General features: G+C 36.1%; 2 protein-coding genes across 2 annotated transcripts in view; one reads left to right on the top strand and one right to left on the bottom strand.

Moving 5' to 3' along the window:
* LOC116841543 overlaps window positions 1-22,440 on the bottom strand; it is a 117,926-nt gene that overhangs the window by 87,310 nt on the left and 8,176 nt on the right. Inside the window, exons 3-5 of the mRNA XM_032809604.1 lie at window positions 18,153-18,251; window positions 16,243-16,340; window positions 8,167-8,454 (exon numbers count right to left, since the gene is read on the bottom strand). The gene's annotated coding sequence lies outside the window, so the exon portion shown is untranslated. The remainder of the gene's footprint in view (window positions 1-8,166; window positions 8,455-16,242; window positions 16,341-18,152; window positions 18,252-22,440) is intronic.
* LOC116841542 overlaps window positions 21,599-22,440 on the top strand; it is a 5,186-nt gene continuing 4,344 nt past the window's right edge. The window contains exon 1 of the mRNA XM_032809603.1: window positions 21,599-22,009. Within this exon, the coding sequence (XP_032665494.1) occupies window positions 21,704-22,009 (306 nt within the window). The 5' untranslated portion in view covers window positions 21,599-21,703. The remainder of the gene's footprint in view (window positions 22,010-22,440) is intronic.

Genomic DNA, 22,440 nt, shown 5'->3' with positions numbered 1-22,440 from the left:
GGTTCGCTAGCGGGACAAGCAGATTGCAAAGTGTCGAGATAAGAAAACGACAATTTCCGCTTTGTAGTAACGGCGATGCGAAGAAAGAGAAAGAGTGGATACGCGCAAGTATAAAGCGAGATTTATTTGTGATACAAATGAGAATATATCGACGAACTCGTTTCGCGCTTTAGCGTCGCATCTCGGCGCGTCGACTGACGCGAAGTTCCCTAAATGGCGCGATCCGTACCGCGGCGTTCAAGAGAGACTTTCGATAGTGAAAATCCACTTTTCCACGCGTTTCTTCTCCCCGCAGCCAGGACGATTCTTCGACGACCGCATTAATTTCTCGCTTCCGCGGGCGGACGGCGCTTCGAAAAGAGAAAGAGCTCGGCCGGCGTGTTACAGTGTTCAGTTGTAATAGTCGGTTGAGTAAGAAGAAAGCGGCCTTGCGCTACTTTCCATCGTTAGATAATATCGGTAATACAATTTTCACCGAGTCTCACCGTTCACAGCGAGTCTGCGACGCGATAGACGATACAGGAGATCGAATCAACCTGTGACTTAAGTATTTTTGTGCATCGCGTTCATCAGCGTTCATTAATCTTAATATATTTTTAAATCTTTTTCTTTTTCATTTTTCCTCTAAATATCTCTGACATTTCTAAGGTTTTCTTAAATCATGAAGTGATCTATTCGGATCGCAAAGACGAAAGCTTTTCATGATAAAATTATCGAAGCACTAGGATCCCGTATAGAAAATTTCTTGGAATCTAATTGAGATACAGGCCGATTTCTCAAAATAATTATGAATTCTGGGTAGAAGTGCAATATTTCAAACATACAATTCTAAAACCCGTATTAATAGATGTTACCTGAAATTTGTCTCATGTAAAGTACTTTGACTTTTCTTCGGAATTAGAACCAGGTTTTTCAATTGAATTATACGATATATGTGATATTTTCATTTCTCTAATGATAAATTTAAATTGAACAACTCTCATCTAACTTTGAATTCAAATCTCATTTGAGATAAGTTTCAAGTAATGGTTATTAATACAGTCCTAAGTGGGGAAACTCAAAGTTCCCTAACATTCTCAAAATTTTTCCAACGTTCTTTTTATTTTTATTCCAGATTGAAATTGAACAGAACATGTTGACTCTTTCTTAATAATTTAATTATTTAGTAAAATATTAAAGTATTTTAAAAATATTTTGTTTTTTAATATTTTTATATTTTCTATTCTGTTGAGTTTAATAATTAATGTAAAAATAGGATTCTCCCTGTTTGATAAAATCAAACTCCCTGTACAAAAATTACGAACGCGCTTTTATAAGGTAAAAGCACCAATGCCTGGGCACTAATAACACTGGTACCTGACTCTGGACATTTTTTTTGTTTTAATCTTTAAATACGAGAATATTTTAACATAGAAAAAATATATATGTACACACACACACACACATATATTCTACGTTAAAAGTTTAAATATTCGTGTTAATGTAAAATCTAAAACAACAAGAATATCCAGAGATGAATACCAGTGTTATTAGTGTCTAGACATTGATATTTTTACCTTATTTCATCAAGAAAGAAGAGAACTCTCATCCTCTCAAAGGATTTCGGTTCTTATTTTTAAAATCTGTAGACGGTTTCATCTTGTGATCCGTTTTTGTCTCGCACGCGCGCACGAGAGAGAAAGAGAGAGAGAGAGATTCGGTGAGATCGAGAATCATACAATAGCCGGGGTTCAGTAGGTCAAGGTTGTGGTGAGAGTTTAAGAGTAATCCATCTTTTTTTTATCTCGCTCTCTTCAGTCGCCGCGGCGACCGAAAGACGACACGACGACAGACTCGAGAAAGACTGAAAAAGGAATCATCACGGACAAGGAAGAGGAGCAGGAACGGCAGAAGGAGGAGGAGAAAGAGGAGCAGGAGGTACGTGAGAGGACGACCGGGCGTTTATTCCGTTGCTGTAACACTTTTACACATTATGTTACGCAACTCGTTATTGCGCAAGCGGAGTTAGCTAATCGCCGAATGTTCCAATCCGAGCACCGTTAGACGCTCACGGACATGACAGGTGTGCTGGGTGACCGTGTGTATGTATGTGTGTGTATGTGTGTGTTTGTAAGTGTGTGTGTTTGTGTATGTAAGAGTACGGGTACGCGCATGGAGTGTTTGCGCGAGACAAATCGACGGTCATCATACACTGAGAAAGAATCGCTACGATCCTTTTGTGCGAAAAGACCGAAGTGTATTACGTTTACTCGAGGCGAGGCGGCTCCTTCTTGCCGTAAGAAGAAGCAACTTTCCCACAGACACACCGTGGTTTCTTGAAGAAGTCATCTCGCTCTTGGTCGTAAAATCCGTTAAAATTTGCGGCTGCGGAAGCAGCTGACCGAGGAACAGGACGAGTATTCTAAAAGTATCTAACGCCTTGAGCCATATACAATAAACGACACGGAATTTGTGGCTGTTTCGCTCCTGTTAATCCGTTCGCATACGTTTAACAATTAAAATAACGCGATGATCGTGTTACCTATGCAACAGATTGTATCTGTCTATTAAAAAAAAAAAAAATCCTAAGAAAACGCATGATCCTTATTTTTTAAATATAGCTTCAAGACGATCTATGTGTGTGCGCGCGCGCGCGCGTTGCGTGTCTCGGTGTGTGCGTTAAAATAAGTTTTTCAATCGCGCTTCGCATAGCAAGATGATAACGAGCCAATTAGATCCGATGAGGAATAATCGGCGAGCGTGTTATTATTTCAGCGTGAGTGCGTTCGCTCGCCTCGAGCTGGCTGCACTTGTTCGCTCGGCGCCAGCGAATCGAGTCAGTAGGGTCGCTCTAACGGAACATATCGTGTCGCACCGCGCGTTACGCATACTGTAAGGTAATCCCCCGCCGGATCGGCAGATGCGTTCAACCTTTCCAAGGACAGGATGAGCGAAAGTGCCCACCGTTTGGCGAGGGGCTTCGCGAATCTCGGCCCTCGAATGCGAAAGTCCCCACGAGGAACGCGTCGCGTCTTCAAGCGCGAGCTAAAGATGGATTATGACAATCGGATGGATGCATCGTGACGGTCGAAATGAGGGAAACGATCGTACGATTCTGCGAACGTCACGACGGAAATCGTCCTCGACGCGTCGTATGCCGCGCTGGTTTTCGTATTAATTGTGCATTCGGGTCGCGACTCGAATGTTGCGGTGAATAAACGTGACTGTCGACACGTATAGTCGTCGCCTACATTTCGAGTCGATAGACAATCATCGATTGCGCGTCGACATCCGTGACTCGATTCGTCTTCTCTTCCCTCTGAACGACTCCTTATTTTCGAGCTACGACTTATACGGGGAGAATCTTATTGCGAATATTGCTGTAGAATAATCAATGAATGTTCTGCCCTAATTTATTAATTTTTCCATCTCATGTGCTATATATTTAAAAAAGAATGAAATATATTTTTAAAAAATTTGCTATTTTTCTTACTATTCGCGTTGGCTTTCTCTCTTACCTTTGAACGACCCTTCATTTTCGAGTTATGAGTTATATAAGGAGGATTTTATAGCGAACATTGCTATACAATTTTCTGACATATCGCAGAACATATCGTGACATTCTGCTCTAATTTATTATCCTTTAATTTCATGTGCTGTGTATATATATTTAAAAAATGAAGTCTACTCTTAAAAAATTTACTATTTCTTATTATTCGCGTTGGTCTTCTTCTCCCTCTGAACGACTTTTCATTTTCGAGCTATGACTTGTACAGGAGCAAAATTTTATAGCAAACATATGGTTACAAAATTTTATAATCAAGGAACATGTGTCTCAATACTTTGTTTTAAGTTTTTTTATATCATATATGCTATATACACGATGTTCCATTTTAAACAGGCCAGCTGAATATCTTAAAAACTAAGCTCGCCAGGCAAATATGTTCAGATAAAATTTATAAGTTTTTGAGGGGAAAAAACGGTGAGCTAAAAACGGTTTTAGCTATGGTCATTCGCCAAAGTCATATGGTCCTGTTTTTTTTAAATAAAAAGTAGTATTTTTTATAGCAGATTCTAAAAAATCGTTCAACTCTGTGTAGAAAATATCTAAAACGTGTATGAGTTAAGTCTAAATTTAGGAGTTATGCAATGCAACATACAACTTCGTTAATTTTCATCAACAATGATGCGCGCGAATTTTTGTATGCATTCGAGAGATTCGATTATGGCCTGTTTAAAATGAGGGAGGCACTCTGTATAATATCATATATACTAAAAAATATTTGCACAAACTTTATGTCTTCCTTTATTCGCGCAAGTCTTGATAAATATTTGATAAAGACGAGACAGGGTCATAACTTTTTAAGTATTTAAAATATTAAATATTTAAGATATAATGAATAATATACGAAGCATCTCTTTGTGCTTTATTATACGATTATTACACGACACATCGGATTCAGCTCGATCGCGCCTCGCACGCGAATCAATGAGACACATCGACGTGTTAATCATTGCTCGTTCGCTGATAAACCGGCGCGTCTTCCCGAAGGAGGAGTCGACGCCGCGCGCCGAAGTACAGCACGGCATGTAGGCGAATATAACTGTTTTATTAAACCGTAAGCCGCGTCTTCTTCGCGTTCGCGGCGGCGGCGGCGGCGGCGGCTACTTATGTAATCGAAAACACGGAGAGTGAAAATCGAGCGCGATCCTACTTTCGTCGGCGAGAAGATGCGCCTCCCGGCGCTTCTGCCCGAGCTTATGTATCACCCGGCTAACGGGCAACCTTCCACCGGAGTCGTAAGTCTACCTTCCGTTTATGAGGTCATCGGGTATTTGGATCTAACGAAACAGCCGAATGTATGCTCGCGACAGCGAACGCTGAGTCAAAAGCGGGAAATCGGGAGAGCACGTCGCGGTTTTTCGTGGAAAAACGCATCATCGGTTCATGTAGCTGAATTTCTGTTGTCTGGGAATCAGGCGAAATGCCGATGACGATAAATGATCTCTCTGTTACTCTGATAAAGAGGTATTTGTTTGACAATTCGGCTGCCTTAAAACTCGATTGAGATAACCGGAAGAACAATTGACTGAATAATGTAAACGTTCTACAGGTATTTTTTTCTTCAAATGTTTTCGTCCCATTCTCATGAACAGAAATCTACACAACCCCAATTTTTTCTATGCAACAATCTTTTTCTGATAGGAAATTATGCGCCGCGAGTTAACACATGTACTGAGAAAAAACATTTGCAAATTTATATATGGGAGATAAAGCATGTTTCTAAGAAATAAACTTTTATTCTACACATAAATAAACTCAAGTATTTTTCAAATATCTTTCTTTCGGTACGTTGCCCACGTCGAATTATATGAATCGCACTGAGAAAAATATTCCAAAATTTATTTATGAAACAAAAATCTTGTTTTACAGAAGTAAACTATTTTGTAGAAATAAGCTTTATATTCCATCAATAAATTTTGGAATATTTTTTTTTAGTGCAATCGACGTGTTAATTTAGATCAATTATCCTACGAAATAAGTTCTCACAGAAATAAATTTAATTTTTCAGAGATAAACTTTATACTCCACAGATAAATTTTCTTCAAGTGTTCTTTCTCAGTGCAATTTACGTATAAAACATAATCTTAATTGCATATTTTTTTATTAATAAGTTTTATTTTATAATATAAAAATTACTAATTTTTTTTATTTTATAATAAAAATAATTTTATTAACTCAAATAATAAATTAATAATAAATCAATAAATTAATAATTTTAATTAACTCCCTTAAGAAAAAAGCAAATAAGGACATATAACATATTAAATATACAGTTCGATAGGAAGTTAATGAAATGATTGAACGGAGATATGCATCGTGAATTGCATTAATTTACCATACCATTGATAATTTGAACTTCAGTTAAGCATTGATACATTCAATGGAAATGAAGGTGACAATCAACGTCTCGTCGACGTTTCTTCAATCGGAAAAAAAATATATACTGAGAAAAAAATTTGAAAATTTATTTGTAGGACGTAAAGTTTACTCATAGAAATAAATTTTATTTTGTAGAAATAAACTTTACATTACAGAAATAAATTATATATCCCACAAATAAATTTGTAAGCATTTTTTCTCAGTGTAAGAATCGCTTTGCGAAATATCGTAAAACATTCTATTGCGAGATCCAACAATAAGCATACTAAATGAAAGAAAAATACAAGAGAGATGAATATCTTACGAGACCATTCAACAGCCGAAGGGTCAAGAGTCAAGGGCGTATTTCGTACTTCAGAAATTGGACGTACAAGCCGCGAAAGGTCAAGGTAACGTGTGTCTATTTTACCTTGCCGGATCTGTTTATCGGATCGCGATCGATGCGAGACTCGGAGCTGTCGCCATTCGCTATTTGCGTGCGTGCCAAGGGCGAGCCGTACATTTGAATTGGATCGTTATATCGGCATCGCGATCTCTAAGTGTTCGCTGTCCCCGTTAGCCGTTTCTTTAACAAGGTCACGTCGCGAAGTTCAACGCACGAGTGAGCCGCGACGGAGATTATTCCGCGTGCGTCGCGTTTCTGCGATCGTTATCTGGCATTCGGCCTAACAGTCTAACGTGTTCATTAGCGGCTCTCGCGGAATTTCGTGTGCCGCACGACTCGTCTATGACCCGCGATAATCTCATTTGTTGTCGCGACAAAACGCGTAAAACCAGTACACGCGTGGACAATTTCAAGTTTGCCTTGATATACACATTTGCACGGCAAAAAATGTTTGATTGAATGAACCAATTTCTGATGAGATATGAATTTCGGATGAAGTTGTCAGAATTCAGTTTAAATTATCACAATTTCCAGTTGACTTAAACGGAATTCTGGTAATTTCAATCTGAATTTCTGAACCGCTCATGTTTCAGGAATTCATTCATCCAATCAAACTTCTTTTTTTCCATGTAAAAATAATAATAGAATTCTTTGGTTTGTATTAATAGTTATTACTTGAAACACTTCTCAAATAAAAAACTCAAATCTGAATTCAGAGCTTTTCAGTTGAATCGCAAATGCAAGTATAAATATCACATATATCATAACTCAATTGAAACACTTGGATCTGATACTAAATAAAAATCTGAGCATCTCACATGAGACAAGCTTCTGGTGATAACTATTAATACGTGTCTTAATGATGCATGTTAATAATTGAAATGCATCAATAATTGAAATCTTTCATTGAATTTTTTAGTTTCCCTTTTCACTATGCTTGAAGATGTTAATAAAATCGTAACAGCGCGCTACCGCGCGAAATATATTCCTGAAAGTATTTAAATTTTGTGCTCTAACGTAATGTTGGGCATCAAACAATTAAAATTTTCTTTGGCTGAAATAATCAGCAAATCAGTAATCAAAATTAATAAATCGTAAATCGTGATCTTATCGATTGATGAATCTAATTATTAATCAGTGTGTAATCAGTCACATGAAAACTTGATTAATAATTAATTTCATCAATCAATCAATGAAATTATTTGTGATTTTATATATGACGATTTTATATATGACAATGGACTAATTGTAATTATTAATTTGCCAATATTATTCTAATAAAAAAAAGTTTAATCGACTAATGTCCAGCGCTGTCCTAATATCTTTATGATATTATAATATTCGCCTATAATAAAAAATATCTGCAGACTGTCTCAAAATTTTCGAGACAGTCATTATTCAAGGCATTACGTAATAGTGTGGAACTGCCCTTGCTTTATTCGTTGAAAACCGATAGTGGTTTATTCTATCATGCACTACGTTAAATTACACTCTATGGTCGATATTCATAGTTCGATCTTATAATTAAAATCATCTTAAATACTGTTTTAAGATGTCATGCACAGAAAAAAAGCTTTGGTTGAATTAACCAAATATTTGGTCGAATATGAACGATTCAGAAATAACCAGAATTCTGTTTAAGTTAACAAGATTTTTGGTTGACTTAAATAGAATTCAGATTACTTCAATCGGAATATCTGGATCGTTCATATTCGACCAGATATTTGGTTAATTCAACCAAGCCTTTTTCTCCGTGTGAACCAATCACAGAGCCGTATTCGCATCTTAAGACATTACGTAAGACGGTCATGATTGGACTATGAATACCGGCCTATGAGTGTTCAGATTCGACACTCACCGATATGCAGCTGAGTCCACTGCCGTCCAGTCAAGTTCACCGACATCCATAGAGGAAACTAACAGCTGCATGGTTCCATGTTGGCTACCGTTTCATTTCACTTCAGTGCACTCGCGACACGACCGATACTTGTATCTGTAACGGCGTAACGCGACTCACGTGCATTTTGACCGATTCGTAAAAGCCAGGAGTCACGCGTGACGTCTTCCGATCTGTTAACCGACGCGTCAATGAACGTTATGATTGCTCAGCACTTATCGAGATCACAACTTGACTTTCAGATACGCCCTGGAACATACGGAAAGATACGCTCTAATTAGAAGTAGAATTTCTTGATATATATTAAAAAAAAAGGAAAGAAAAAGGAACTTCTCAGTTTGTCTCGTATGTATGTTTGTTATTTGTTTGCATGCTCGCCCTCATAACTCGAGAACTGTTAGAAATGTTAATATGAAACTTTTTGTAACTTCTAAAGTGAAGAGAGTACGGTTTGCGAAAATTTAATCGCGGTTTTTTGATGTAATTACTAAATTGAATTATTCACGGTAGGATTTGGCACAAGTCAGTTGTTTGACACAGATGCGCGTGCCGCCAATTATTTTCTGATTTTTATTTCAAACATATGCACTGAACTCACTTTCCTTGTTTAAATTGTTCTTTATTCCTAATTAAGACGGTATTAAATTTCCCTTTTAGGCCAAACTCTCTTCAATTTAGATTGTTTCTACACATTCGTATATTATTTGCAATTTTTAGTATGTTATCTACGTGATTTTTAAGTTAGTATCATTACTCAGATTTGTCTAGGTGATCTGGAAATTGGGTAATCCTATTACTTTTTACAACACGAAACTCTGTCTCTCTTTTATTTTCAACAAATAAGTAAATATCTATCCAAATGTTACACTCCAATTTTTTTCTAATTTGGCACAAATGTAGAAGTACAAAAAATATTTAGGTCATATTTTTTAATTTTGATCTACTTTGAGTTTCATGGGCAGTTTATAACTTTTTAACGTTCTCACTCCTATCATCAACAAAAATGCATAAGAAATAAAATTGAATATAAGATATTGTTAAATAATTTTAACTAAAATTAAATAATTTAAACAAAATCGGCATAGCTGAGATACGAATCATTCTAAATTTCTTTAGCCGAGATTCAAACCGAAATATTTTAAATCTGTGCTAAATTAGTCAAAAATGGTTCGAATCTCAGCCAAACTAAGAAATTATTTATATAAATAATTTTTTCCAATTTTTTACACGTTTCGTTTAAATTATTATATTATTATGTTATATTTATTTATTTATTTTATTATATTATATTTATTATTTATTATATTATATTTATGTCGCATATCCTCCACGGAATCTGCAATGTGTCGTTTATCTATGGGCTACTTCATTCTCATAGCGTGATACGGAAAATGATGAGTTAGGCGCGCGATTGTGTGGAATCTATGGAGAGCTCGTCGCAAATATCGACGATGCGTGCGCGACAAGTGATCGATCGGCTCGCGGGGTCGATTATTTTCGTGTACGCTCGCTCGCTTCGTCCGCGCGTTCACCCATTCAGGTATTCACTTTCTTACTTTCGATTATCATGACGAAGTTGGAGATACGATGTTAAAACGGCGCGGATAACGTTAGCGCGAACGGTACACCGGTGAACTGTTATCCTCCTTGCGGAGAAGCAGACGAGGGGACCCACTGGCCCAGCGATCAAGTCCCGGCACTCAGTTCGTTTAACAATGTCGTTTCGTCGGCAGTCTCGAAACGAACATTCCATCGATAACTCGTATTTTCGTGTTTTATCGCTGCCGTGTACTACCGGTGAAACTATGCGCCATTCGCGCGGCTAGTTCGTCCACGTGCTCCGATCGTGTGTCCGTTTCTCCGCGAAACGCGATTTGCAAGTGTCGTGATCCGCGATCCTGAAGACGCGGGGGAAATTGTTGAAACTGAATTTTGTGTGTGGGATGAAAGTTCACGAAAGGATGATTCGCAGTGTAGCTTGTATCTTTCGCGTATAAATAATCTGTTTGTGCACGAGCAGATAACACGCTGGATTTACTTTAAGAAAATGTTTGCGAATTTACGTAGAAACGTAGTAAAATCTTCATCCGATTATTTTGACCAGAAAATAAATTATTCTTTTATATATTTTTTATACGAAATTCGATACCGTTTAACTCGCTACCGCACATGCACATGCATTGAGAGAATCAATATTAAAAAAAAAAATGAAATACGTTTATTCGCGGTAGACGCTGATAACATATTTACTTACACTTATATATATATATATATATATATATATATATATATATATGTTTTTTTTGCATTGAGAAAAATTGGTTCCGAATGAAAAACACATTTTCCTAAATAAAGGAATTTAGATTCAAGTTAATATGTAATCAGAGTACCCACATCGAATAAATATTTTTTATTTCTTAGATATATTCTTTTTCTCAATGTGTGTGTATAACGCAACGATTTTACAAGATATCGACGTCATGATATTATGACAATGGAATCTTTCGTTCTATATTTAAATGAACAAATAAAATCTGTTTTATTAATACGATTTACACTGTTCTATAAAGAAAATGAATAATATAGTAATTTGTAGTAAATAGTTTTTCTCAAATGTATGATGAGCAAACGTATTATAATAACTTATGTAACGTCACATATATGATTTGACATTAAGAAATGCACGATTTCATTCCAATATCTTGATAAATTTAGATCTAACTTTGAATTCAAATTTGAGTGTCTCAAACGAAGCAAGTTTCAAATCACGACTATTAATACAGGCTTATAAATTATATGCTGAGAAAAAATGCTTGATATTTGTAACTATAATCACAGAGAAATAATTACTATGAATTATGCTGAACAAAATCAATTTTTCTATTGAACTCTACTACACAGAGAGAACGATTTGGTTGAATCAAATAAACGCTTCTTTGGAATAGAAAACGAATTTTTCGATTGATCAAACAAAATTTTGTTTGAAGCAACAAAAATATTTATTTGCGGCTTAGTTCCAAAGAAATATTTTTGTTGTGTCAATCAAATAATTCGTTTGGACTATTCCAAAGAAACATTTATTTGAATCAATAAATCGTTCTCTCTGTAATAATGTTAATATTCAATCAATTTCAATAACCTAAAAATCTGTTACTACTAGTAACAGATACTGTATATACTATCTATCACTACTATTATTTCACTATAAAAAATATAGTTAGGGTAAAAAATTACTAATTTTAGTTAGATCAACCACTTTTTCTCTCAGTAAAAAAATAGTTAAGGTATAATAGTTAAGTATAAAAAATATAGTTAGGGTAAAAAATTACTAATTTTAGTTAGATCAACCACTTTTTCTCTCAGTAAAAAAATAGTTAAGGTATAATAGTTAAGTATAAAAAATATAGTTAGGGTAAAAAATTACTAATTTTAGTTAGATCAACCACTTTTTCTCTTAGTACACGCACAGCAATCCGTCTTGTCGACTGTGCCTATCTGTGACATTCTGACAAAGAAATACTTGACAATTTATTTGTGTGATACAAAGTTTATTTCTGCAAAAAATAAAATTTATCTCTATGAACTAAACTTTTGTTATACAAATAAATTTTCGAGTATATTTTTCTCAGTATACTCGAGAATGTACACATTCAAATTCGCCGAGTATATCTGCTGAAAGAGGGGCAAATGGCCGCCGTTCTATTCCACTTTTGGAGTTTACTCCCGGCATCCGTCGTAATAAATAATGTCGGGAGGCTCGCCTAGAGCGCTTCGGGCAGTTTATGCATAATGCAGTACGAGTTCTTTGGAAACACGAAGAATCGTGAAGACACCGGGATGGTGTTTCGCATCATTTTGCATCGTGGTTCGCGAACCTCGTTTTCTCGTACGAGTTTCATTTCACAATCGCTGTATCATTCATTAATTATGCGCGAACGAATTGCATTACAAGTGTACATTGCGAGCGTGATTCACGATGTTCGACTACTTCGGTTATGTTCGGTTCGTGGAAAGATCATTTCGATGATTATGAACGCGGAGCGTGACACATCGTTCGTCCTTATATAATTGAATAAGAGGTAACAATGAACGTCGATAATGAAAAACTGATCGAAAGGTGCAAATGTTTCGAGCAGTACTGCACCATTCTAACTTGGGGAATTTTCTTCACAAATAAATTAACTTTACAAATAATTACATAGGTGAAAAAAGAGAGAAGAGGAGGATCGATCGCAGGTAAACGTTTCTCGAGATCTTCGAACGAGCGGACAGCGGAGGCGACTCGAACGTCTTTCTCGAGGCAGCGAAATTTCTCGGATGAAATCAAGCCGCACGAGCGCGGCGAATAGTTCGAATTCAAGAGCGTAAAACACAGGCTGTTCTCGCTGCTCCTTTTTTTCACCAGCGCGACGAAGGAAGGCGGTGCGCGTTGCTGCCCGCCATATTGGCGAACCGGCGCGGAAGGGTCGCTTCGGCACGGGGAAGTCCGCGGTAGAATGAACGCAGGAACGCGGGCGAGAGAGCTTGACCGAGAGATGCAGAAAGAAAAAGAGAAAGAGAGAAAGACGGATGATAGAAGAGGAGAGGAGAGAGAGAGGGGGGAGGAGGAGGGCGAGAGAAGGGGGCAGCAGAAAGAAAGAGAGAAGGAGAACGCGCCGTGAAGAGAAGAGGCGAAAGAACGGACAAGGATGAAGAGATGGAGGAAAAGGAGGAGGAAGAAGAGAAGAGAGAGGACAGGGAATAGTAACGCGCAATGCCCGGACAACGCTCCCGCAGCGCTGGGGCCAACTAACGGTCCAAACCACCACCACCATCGCCGCCGCCGCCGCCGCCGCCACTACCACCGCCACCATCACCACCAGCGCGAACCTAACTTCAACAGTCCTCATCATCTTCTCCTCCTCCCGCGCTTCGTTTTGCATCCCTTTCTCCCTCCTCCATCTTACTCCTCCTCTTCCGTCTCGTCGTCGCGGTCTAGTCATCGTCATCGTCGTCGTCATCGTCGTCGTAGTCATCGTCATCGTCGTCGTCGTCGTCGTCGTCGATGTCGTCTAAGTCGCGGTCACGGCGGACGCGCACGCTCGACGAAGCGCGCGTGTGCACGTCCTTTTAAACTATAAATTGCCCGGACCGGTCTTTTACATTTCCTTTTACATTTCCTCGCGACGGATTCCGCGAACGTGCGCAGCGATAGCGCGACGAAGGGACGACTCAGGCGTGAACGATTGTCGGGAGAGAGTGAGAGAGGGAGAGAAAGAGAGAGAGAGAGGGAGGGAGAGAGAGAGAGAGAGAGGATGTTCTAACAGATACGGAGGTGCCGAGGAAGAAGCCGGATTCTCTCCATCTCGGTGTCATCGCGCGCGTTCGCTATCGACGACCGAGACGACGCTATATCCTCTTACTTCCTATCACCCATTCCTTATCATTCAAGGAACTGATACGCAGAAAAGTACATACTGCGTTCAAGTCAATGTTACTCGTCTCAAATATTTCATAACTTGCATAAAAAATATTTTAGAATTTAAATTGGATCCAGTCCGATTTCCCACAATAATCATCGATTCTATATGGAAAATAGTAATGTAAAGTAATGTATAGTATGGTAAATGTTTTTAACACGCGAATCTAAATGGGAAATCCAGACAGATCCCATTTGGTCATTCCCAAAGATTCTTTCTGGTTTACATTTTAAGTTAAAATTGAGCAAAATATATAGAACGTTTCGAATATTTATTTATTAAAAGTATATACACACACACCTACTTGTAAAGAATAAATACTCAGTGTTTACGAAAAAAATCATTACGAAGATCATCCGTCAAATTATCTTCAGTACAAATTTATTCTATATTATATATAAAATGAAAATGTATTATTTTACATTTTAACATGGAACAATATAAATCAAAGAAAACCCTTGTCTTTATTGCATTAATGAAACTGATGCAAAAAAACACTTAAAAAAGCTCGAGTTTCCTTAATACTTCTGTTTCGATTCTAGACAGAAAATCCATGTTTGGGACAAGAATAGGATTTTCAATTAGTATTGTAGTGGAATAATCTATTTTGGGAAAAAATTGGGCATTCTGATTGAAATCTAACTTTGCATTTAGAAAAATGCTAAGAAATTTCTATACGAGAAGTTTATATATTTTGCAAATCTCTCTATCACAAGCATATTCAAGAAACATTCTGAATCCCGTGCGGAGAGAGTATTATAGTTTTCGTTCATATATAAATTCTTTTCAATTTTATAGTTCTTAGTAATCCAAGAATAGACTGTCAGTAAGGAAGGAAGTCAGTAAAGTTCCTATCTTGTTAAGGAACATAGCGAATTTGACTGGAATCACAGTAAATTTCGCTACAAACATAGCAAGTGTTTTAATAGTAATATTTCAGTTAATAAAATATAAGTAGCACATATGAAAGGGGAGGATAGAATAAATTGCAGAATGTCGATCTATTTCTTGGTTACAAAATCCCCTATTAATTTAAAATTGTCTCCGTATAACAAATTCAGCATTTCAATCAAGAATATTAAATTGAAACAAAAATTTAATTTGTTTACTAGAGACTAGCCAACTTTTTCTTTTATAAAATCTAATAATATTCCCGTAATGAGAGTAAATTCTTCTTTCGAGCGCACGATAATGAATTTTTTATCAAAATTTGTAATGAATATATCTTAAGAAGATACACTTTATTGGAGATAACGATTATTTAAAAGGTTGAAAGTAAATTGAGCAACCACTTCTCTCAACAGAATATTTTTCTGTAGTGAATAATAAACTAAGTATATTATAGGTATCCATAAATAATCAAATATCAAGGGGTGAAATACGTTTAAAGTCGACAGACAAAGCTTTTATATTCACTATAATAACTATAGTATAATAATTATAAAAATTCCAATCATTATAATAACTGGAATACTTCACTCATAAGCGCACACATACAAATAATACGCAAAAAATATTGTTTTGTATTATACAGCTCAAATAAAAACTGATGAAAATAAGAGTTTAGAAAATATTTGATTATTCATGGGAACACCTAATAGTTGGTGGATACGAAAATAAGACACGTTATAGAAAACGCATTGTTATTATTGGAGTGACGTCGTGCATTTCATTTAATATCATTTGTGTTAATTGTTATTTATTGTCAATATTAATATATTAATTGCAAACCCTCATGTTGACATTTGCAAGTAAATACACGTTCGCGTGAATTGAAAGCTACCTGCGACGACGTGCTCCAATACAGGAACCGCTCGAAAAGTGGAGGAGCGCGGTGAAAAACGAGGAAACTTCATATCCGCACAGCCGCGCAGCGGATTCACGAGTATAAAGGACACCCTCGCGCTGCGACCAAGGGTCTGAGAAATTCTCGAGTTACGAAACATTCAAACTAGATCTAACCGTCGGTCGTTTTTCCTTTCTTTCTTTTTTATTCATTTTTTTCGCGCCGCTCTCACAGTGTCTACAATAGAATTTCCTCGAATCTTGTCCACTGAGGGAAAAATTACCTTAAAATCAACATATATTTCTTTGATGGGTGCCATTAACATATTTATTTAAATCTAAATTCTCTTTATTTAAACTAAATATTGTTTACTTGATTTAAGTGAAAAATAAATAAAGAGAATTTAGATTTAAATAAATAAAGAGAATTTAGATTTAAATAAATATGTTAATGACATCCATTATTGAGTTTTGCTCAACAATAAATATAATTAATTAGTACATTAAAATAACACGTTGGCACAATTTTAAAAGAAATATTTGTTGATTTTAAGATAATTTTTCCTTCATTGTCAAAGAAATCCGCTCTGTTTGCCGACGCAAACGAGGTACTTCCGTTAATTATTATTTTTACGAGTTATCATTTAAGAAAATAATTGGTTGCCCGATTAACAAGTGCTCGCGAATGGAATGTATTGACTCTTCAGGTTTTTTGTTTTCTGTCGACCGTGCATCTTAGTTTTCGATCGCGAATAATTAGAAATAAAAGATTACAGGAAATTTATAAACTTACCTACGAGTCGATCCTGTTCGGCTTGATCCGGATACTCCGGTTCGATGTCCATTAGAAATGTGTTTTCGTCCACCGCGCGGAAGCGAGTTCTGCAGGATCTGAAACGTGAAATAATGTTTCTCCTTGATTAAATATAGTTAAATATAGCTGTACATTATTCGATTATTCTGTTATCCATCATTTAGAAACTATTTAATATATTATTTTAATGTACTAATTAATTATATTTATTGATCAGCAGAACTCAATAAAATTTTATTTCCGCGAGAAAGACATATATGAGGTAACTCGTACTTTTGACAGTCGACGTGTAAAATTTAACAGAAGCAAAACATGATAGAAATATCACGTGAATTTTGTGATACTGCCATCGCTTATATCAATGTCGAAGTGATAATCGCAGCGGGCATATCACAAAATACTTCTACATACGCACTAATCTGTTTAATAAATTAAAGATATAATAATGAATCAAGGGAGACGTTGTATTCGATATATATTCGCAACCACGTCAAAGATTGTTATAATCGTGAATCACATCGGTGACCTACATATAATGTATATTGCGATGAAAAAATCGCACGAACATATGCGTGTTATGTTGGACATTGAGAGAAAAAAATATTTAAGGAATAGTAAATATTTATTCATTGAGTACACTATAACAATCTATTTACTTATGCTAAGATAAAGTATTCTTTAAATAAAGAAATATACATCTTCTTAAAACTTTAGCTTTTCATGAGAACAATTGTTTAAATAAAAGAAACTAGAGTTAAATAAATATGTTATTAGCAACCGCGCGATATCAATCATCTTTTATTTTTTAAATATTTTTTCATTCGATGTATAAATTTCTCTATGTAATATGTTTATTTCTGATATTTTTTTATATTTTTCACAATATATTCATTATTTAATATTAATATGAAATTTGCGAAACACTAAAAGGTTTACAGAACATTGAGATTTGTACATGTTGAAGGAGAAAGAATCTAGAAAAATTTTTTTTTTTATGAGTACTAATAACATATTTCCTAAAATTTAAATTCTTTTATTTAAATAAAATAAACAATTACTTTTATGAAAAGCTAAGAAGAGAGTTTTAAAAAAATGTATATGTATTTTCTTATTGGAAAAATATTTTATATTATTGTAAATAAATGTGTTAATTAATATCCACCAGAAATAAATATTTTCTATTTTTTAAGTATTTTTTCTCTCAGTGTCTTTTCTTAAATATTTTTTAAGTATTTTTTGTCTCACAATCTGCAGCTAAGAAAAAAGGAATTCTCTTGATATACGTGATGAGGGTAATTCGAAATTTCTCACATCAAAATTCGCTCCAGATCTGTCAAAGAGGCTTCCGAAATTTATACAACAATGACGAATTTCCAGAGAGCAAACGAATTTTGAGGTAAGATGACGACAGGTAAAAATATCGCACACAAAAGCGTCCTTAAAAAAGAAAGAAAGATAGGCATTCAATATACTTTCTTTGAATTTTCCACCGCATTATTTCTTTCGACAAGGTCGTGTTATATTAAATATCAAATAATGGAACGAACGCTGCTGACATAATCGTAAATTACGGCGGCTCGACTTTTAACAGTCGGAATAAGATTGTTCATGACAAAAAAAAGAAGATCGGAGATATGTTTTAACAACGGACACTGAGAACGATCTCTAGATAATCTAGCGATACTTCCCGAAATCAGAAATTGAGTTCGATTATTCAATATTTGGTAGACACGTGTTATTCGCGTAGTATCAAGGAAACACGATTATCACTGATGATTTGTTCACTTAGAATATCCCGACATACACCGCACGGAACATATGCGCAAGAAAAGGACTAGTCGCAAGAGCTAAAATATCGCTCTGACAACTAAGATATCTCTCGTACTTACATAATTATACTGTATGATGTTTGTGCCACAGAAGTATGTTCAGCGGAAGCGCGACAATTTCCCCTTTCCAATGATATTAGTCCCAAGTTGCTACGACGTCTGCAAGTGGAGTTATTAACAATTATATCGGCCCGCGTTCTAAATTATTCGCCGCAGCAAGTCGCACGTACGCCATGCGCGACGCGTGAAAGGAACGTGACTGTCACCTTGCGGCACGCTTCCCCCCACTCCGCGGCTCAGATAAGCGTACCCTCCCCCCTTCTCTCTCTCTTGCTCGCCGTAGTCGCGCGGTCCTTCACCTCTCACTCTCGCGCTCTGAGTTTGTAGATATGAATTAAGGGTATGGTAAAGCTGAAAACTTTATCGACAGAATACTGATACTTTTCTGCAAAGTTTACGTTATACAGAATTAAAAGTGCTTTTACGCGCAATGAAAGTACGTATAAAAATAAATAAGAGCATTACTCAATATGTGACGAAAACAAAAAAAAAATTTGATGTACAATCTCAAAATGACAGCTAGCGTAATATTTGCCTAATCAAAAAGTTACGCAGCTTATACATAACGAAAGTGTGTATGCTCCAAATAGAAACATTTTGAAGAACATTGCTGTATCTCCGCGCCTGAATTCAGAAGCTTAAGAATATCGGAAAAGTTTGCAGAAAGATTTCTACACATGTATGATTAGGTTTTCTGCTGAATATGGTAAAACAAAGCAACACATTTATGTATATACTGTATACAAGATTGTACACGTGATTGTGTCAGTGACGATCGTCTCTGCGTTATCGCCATTGTCGAGTTTGTCATCGATTTCAATATCTTTTTAAAGGGATCTCTTTGAAAATTTTACTTTTTACAAAAAATTATAAGACACGCATTTTTGGACTTTTCAGTATATCTTAATTATATTTTGTAGAAATCACATGATTTTTCTCGTAATTGAAACTCGCATATTAGTTGAGTTATATTGACACAGCACAACAAAAAAGCAAATAAAATTTATATTTTATATATGGCGATCATCCAAACTGAAATCATTGGACTAAAAAATTTGATAAAACAGCGAGATCAAAAAATAAATTGTAACGTTGCAATTTGCAACTCTGCTATTTTGTCAAATTATGATCAAATCTAATGATTTTTGTTGAGACAATAGCTACACACATATAAAATATGAATCTTGTTTACTTTTTCGTTTCAGATTACTACAAGCGGTTATATCATGTATGCCAGCAGGACATAAGCGTGTTGCGCCGCGTCACATAAATGCGAGTTTCAATTATGAAAAGAGTCGTGTAACTTCTTCAAAGCGTACTGAAAAATTTATAAATGTGTGTCTTATAATTTTTCTTCGTAAAATAAAAATTCAACATCCTAAAATATAAAATAAAACCAACATATAAAATATAAATTTTGTTTGCTTTTTTGTTGTGCTGCGTCAATATAACTCAACTAATATGCGAGTTTCAATTACGAGAAAAATCATGTGATTTCTACAAAATATAATTAAGATATACTGAAAAGTCCAAAAATGCGTGTCTTATAATTTTTTGTAAAAAGTAAAATTTTCAAAGAGATGTTGAAATTCCAAAAAGGAACCCCTTTACTTCATACCTACAACTATCCAAAGCCTTTAGAAGCTATACACACGTAGACATTGACATAATTAGGTTACATGGAAATTTAAAGAAAAAAATTTTTGCAGACGAAGAAAATGGACAGCGGGAGACGGCATGTGTGTGTATCGAATGGCCACATCAATGGCAGCTGGCGTGTTCATTGCATATTCTAAACCAGAATTAAGAGTTTCAGGAAAAAGCGGCCATTGAGAAAAAAAGGAGAGAATAAAGATGATGTGAAAGGAGACAGAAGAACCGGACCTCCGCACGTCATCAAAGATACATCGCCAATAATAATAAATAATGTACAACATGTGGTTACGAATAATGGAGTACGCGCTGGTCGTATTATATTACGCATTCTTCCGACGCTTTTCTTCCGGAAAAAGATGGACAAAAAATTCACCCATCGATCTCTCGGACGACGAGACTCCTGACCCGTTTCTAGGCCCATGTATCTATGTTTCCTTGATGTGTATTGACGCAAATCGATTATAATGAACGATACTCTACGCGTAATCGCGAATTCTGTTTGGCACGAGTTTTGTTTGACTTCTGTCTTTCTGTTTTCTGTTTTTCTACCAAGATGTGAATTCTTCCTTAACTCTTTCGCTATCAATGATATATATGTTGATATATATGAACGCTATCAACGGACATATATGTTGATATATATTGACATATCACACACGAATGTGGACTTATGTTTTCCTTGCTATTGATAGTATAATCCTACTATTAATAATAACCTTATTTAATAGACAGCTTATTCAATAGAATAAACAGCTTCTTGGCATTTAGAACACATCAATTTTTTAGTAACTGTTGGGTACGAGAAATTATATAACTGAGAATTGCTATTGGTGATTCTATCGTTCTGTTTATTACCGTTGGGACACTCAAACGCGCTCTCAAAACTCATATATGCCAGCAGGACATAAGCGTGTTGCGCCGCGTCACATAACTAATATGCGAGTTTCAATTATAAAAAGAGTCGTGTAACTTCCTCAAAACGTACTGAAGAATTTATAAATGTGTGTCTTATAATTTTTCTTCGTAAAATAAAAATTGCAAAAAGGAATCCCTTTACTTCATACCTACATATGCGCTCTCAAAAACCTCAGTAGGATACCAGTATACTGACTCTATCCCTTGGACGCCAAACATAAGATTTCATATTTTTTTCGCTAAAAGTAAATCATATATTAACGTATTTAAGGCTCCTGGCCCCTCGCATTGTCTATCTCTTTTTAATGACGTCAGAAGTGAGAAAATGCATGCTAAAAATTCTTGCGAAATACGTTAAAATAAAAATATATATCCATAAAGTAACACTTGCAGTCGATTAAACAAATTTGCAAGATATTTCGTGCACTCCCCTTTTGCTCTAACAATCGATAATTTGTCGTGTAAATTAACGTGACATACAATTCATCTTCTTAACCTATTTCTTCGCCTATTTCTATTCAAGTTAATTTACAATAAATTTATTGATTGTTAGAGCAAAAGGAAGTTAGAGTGCACGGAATATCTTGCATGCTATATGCATTTAGTAATATTTAAGAGTTAAGCTAACATTTTAGTAATATTTTAGTAATATTAACAATATGAAGTGATATATAATGAAGTGAAAGTAAAGAATTGTGTACCTTTAAAAAACAAAATGCTGGCGAGAAGCTTAAGATTATTATACCGGTTCACGACACTTTGGATATTCGAATACTAGGGAATTCTGCCGCGTACCACTACGCGTCGATTATCAAAAATATCGAAGACCGTCGCGTCCTGCGCGACGCTTTGTTTCGTTCCGCGAGTCGGTTGTGTCTCGCGCTTTGTCTAGCTACGCGCGTGTGGCGTCGTGTCGCGTCACGCGTTGTTTTGTGCCTCGCGCACGGGGCAGTAGCTGGCGATTCTATCACTCGTTTCGGATGTATTCCGCCGCGTATGTTAGCGACTTCGACAGCGACGACGACGAAGTCGTGTGGCCGCGCTACGATGACGATGGGGACGACTACGACATCCAGAGTGTGTCCACAGTAGAGCTGCAGGCGCCCGAATGCTCATCGCAGCACGTGTACGAGTTCGGCGAGTTCGAGGAGACTCACGGCTGGGTGCAATGCCGATCCAGGAGCCAACGGGATCGTCTGTATTTTCATAACATGCACAGCGGCTGTGATACGTGGTATAGACCCATCTCGCGCCACATCAACGTTCCGTCCATTTCCCTCGAAAAGGTGAGCTAATGAGTGCGTTCAAGATGATCCTCACCAAATTCGAGTTAAGCTGATTGATGACTAACTCAGCCGAAAAAGTTGCCCACACGAAAAGTAAGCTACGGTTTGTCGTTATTGATACGTGTGAGAAAATTCTCTTGTTTTCTCGCCTGTATGAAGTTAGCCCCCCACTTTTCAAATTTAATAATTTTGACAGTTGTGCTAATTTGTGCTAGGTTTATGCTACATTGTGCTCAAATTATAAATTTTTAATACGAAAAATGAGCAAGAAAAATGGAAAAACTGTTTTTTTTGTTAGCCCTCCACTTTTTGATTTTCGAAATTTTTTTTATTGTGTTAGGTTGGGCTAAGTTGTGCTAAAGTAGTATCTTCGAAAAATAATCACGAAAGAAATAAGACGAAAAAAACGATTTTAGGCAAATAGAATAAAA

This window comes from Odontomachus brunneus, unplaced genomic scaffold (genome assembly GCF_010583005.1).
Source record: "Odontomachus brunneus isolate Ranch 3 - 2012 unplaced genomic scaffold, Obru_v1 Obru_scaffold_016, whole genome shotgun sequence".
Lineage (NCBI taxonomy): Eukaryota > Metazoa > Arthropoda > Insecta > Hymenoptera > Formicidae > Odontomachus > Odontomachus brunneus.
The sequence above is the reverse complement of the archived record's forward strand: the minus strand, read 5'-3'. Positions and strand labels throughout refer to the sequence as shown.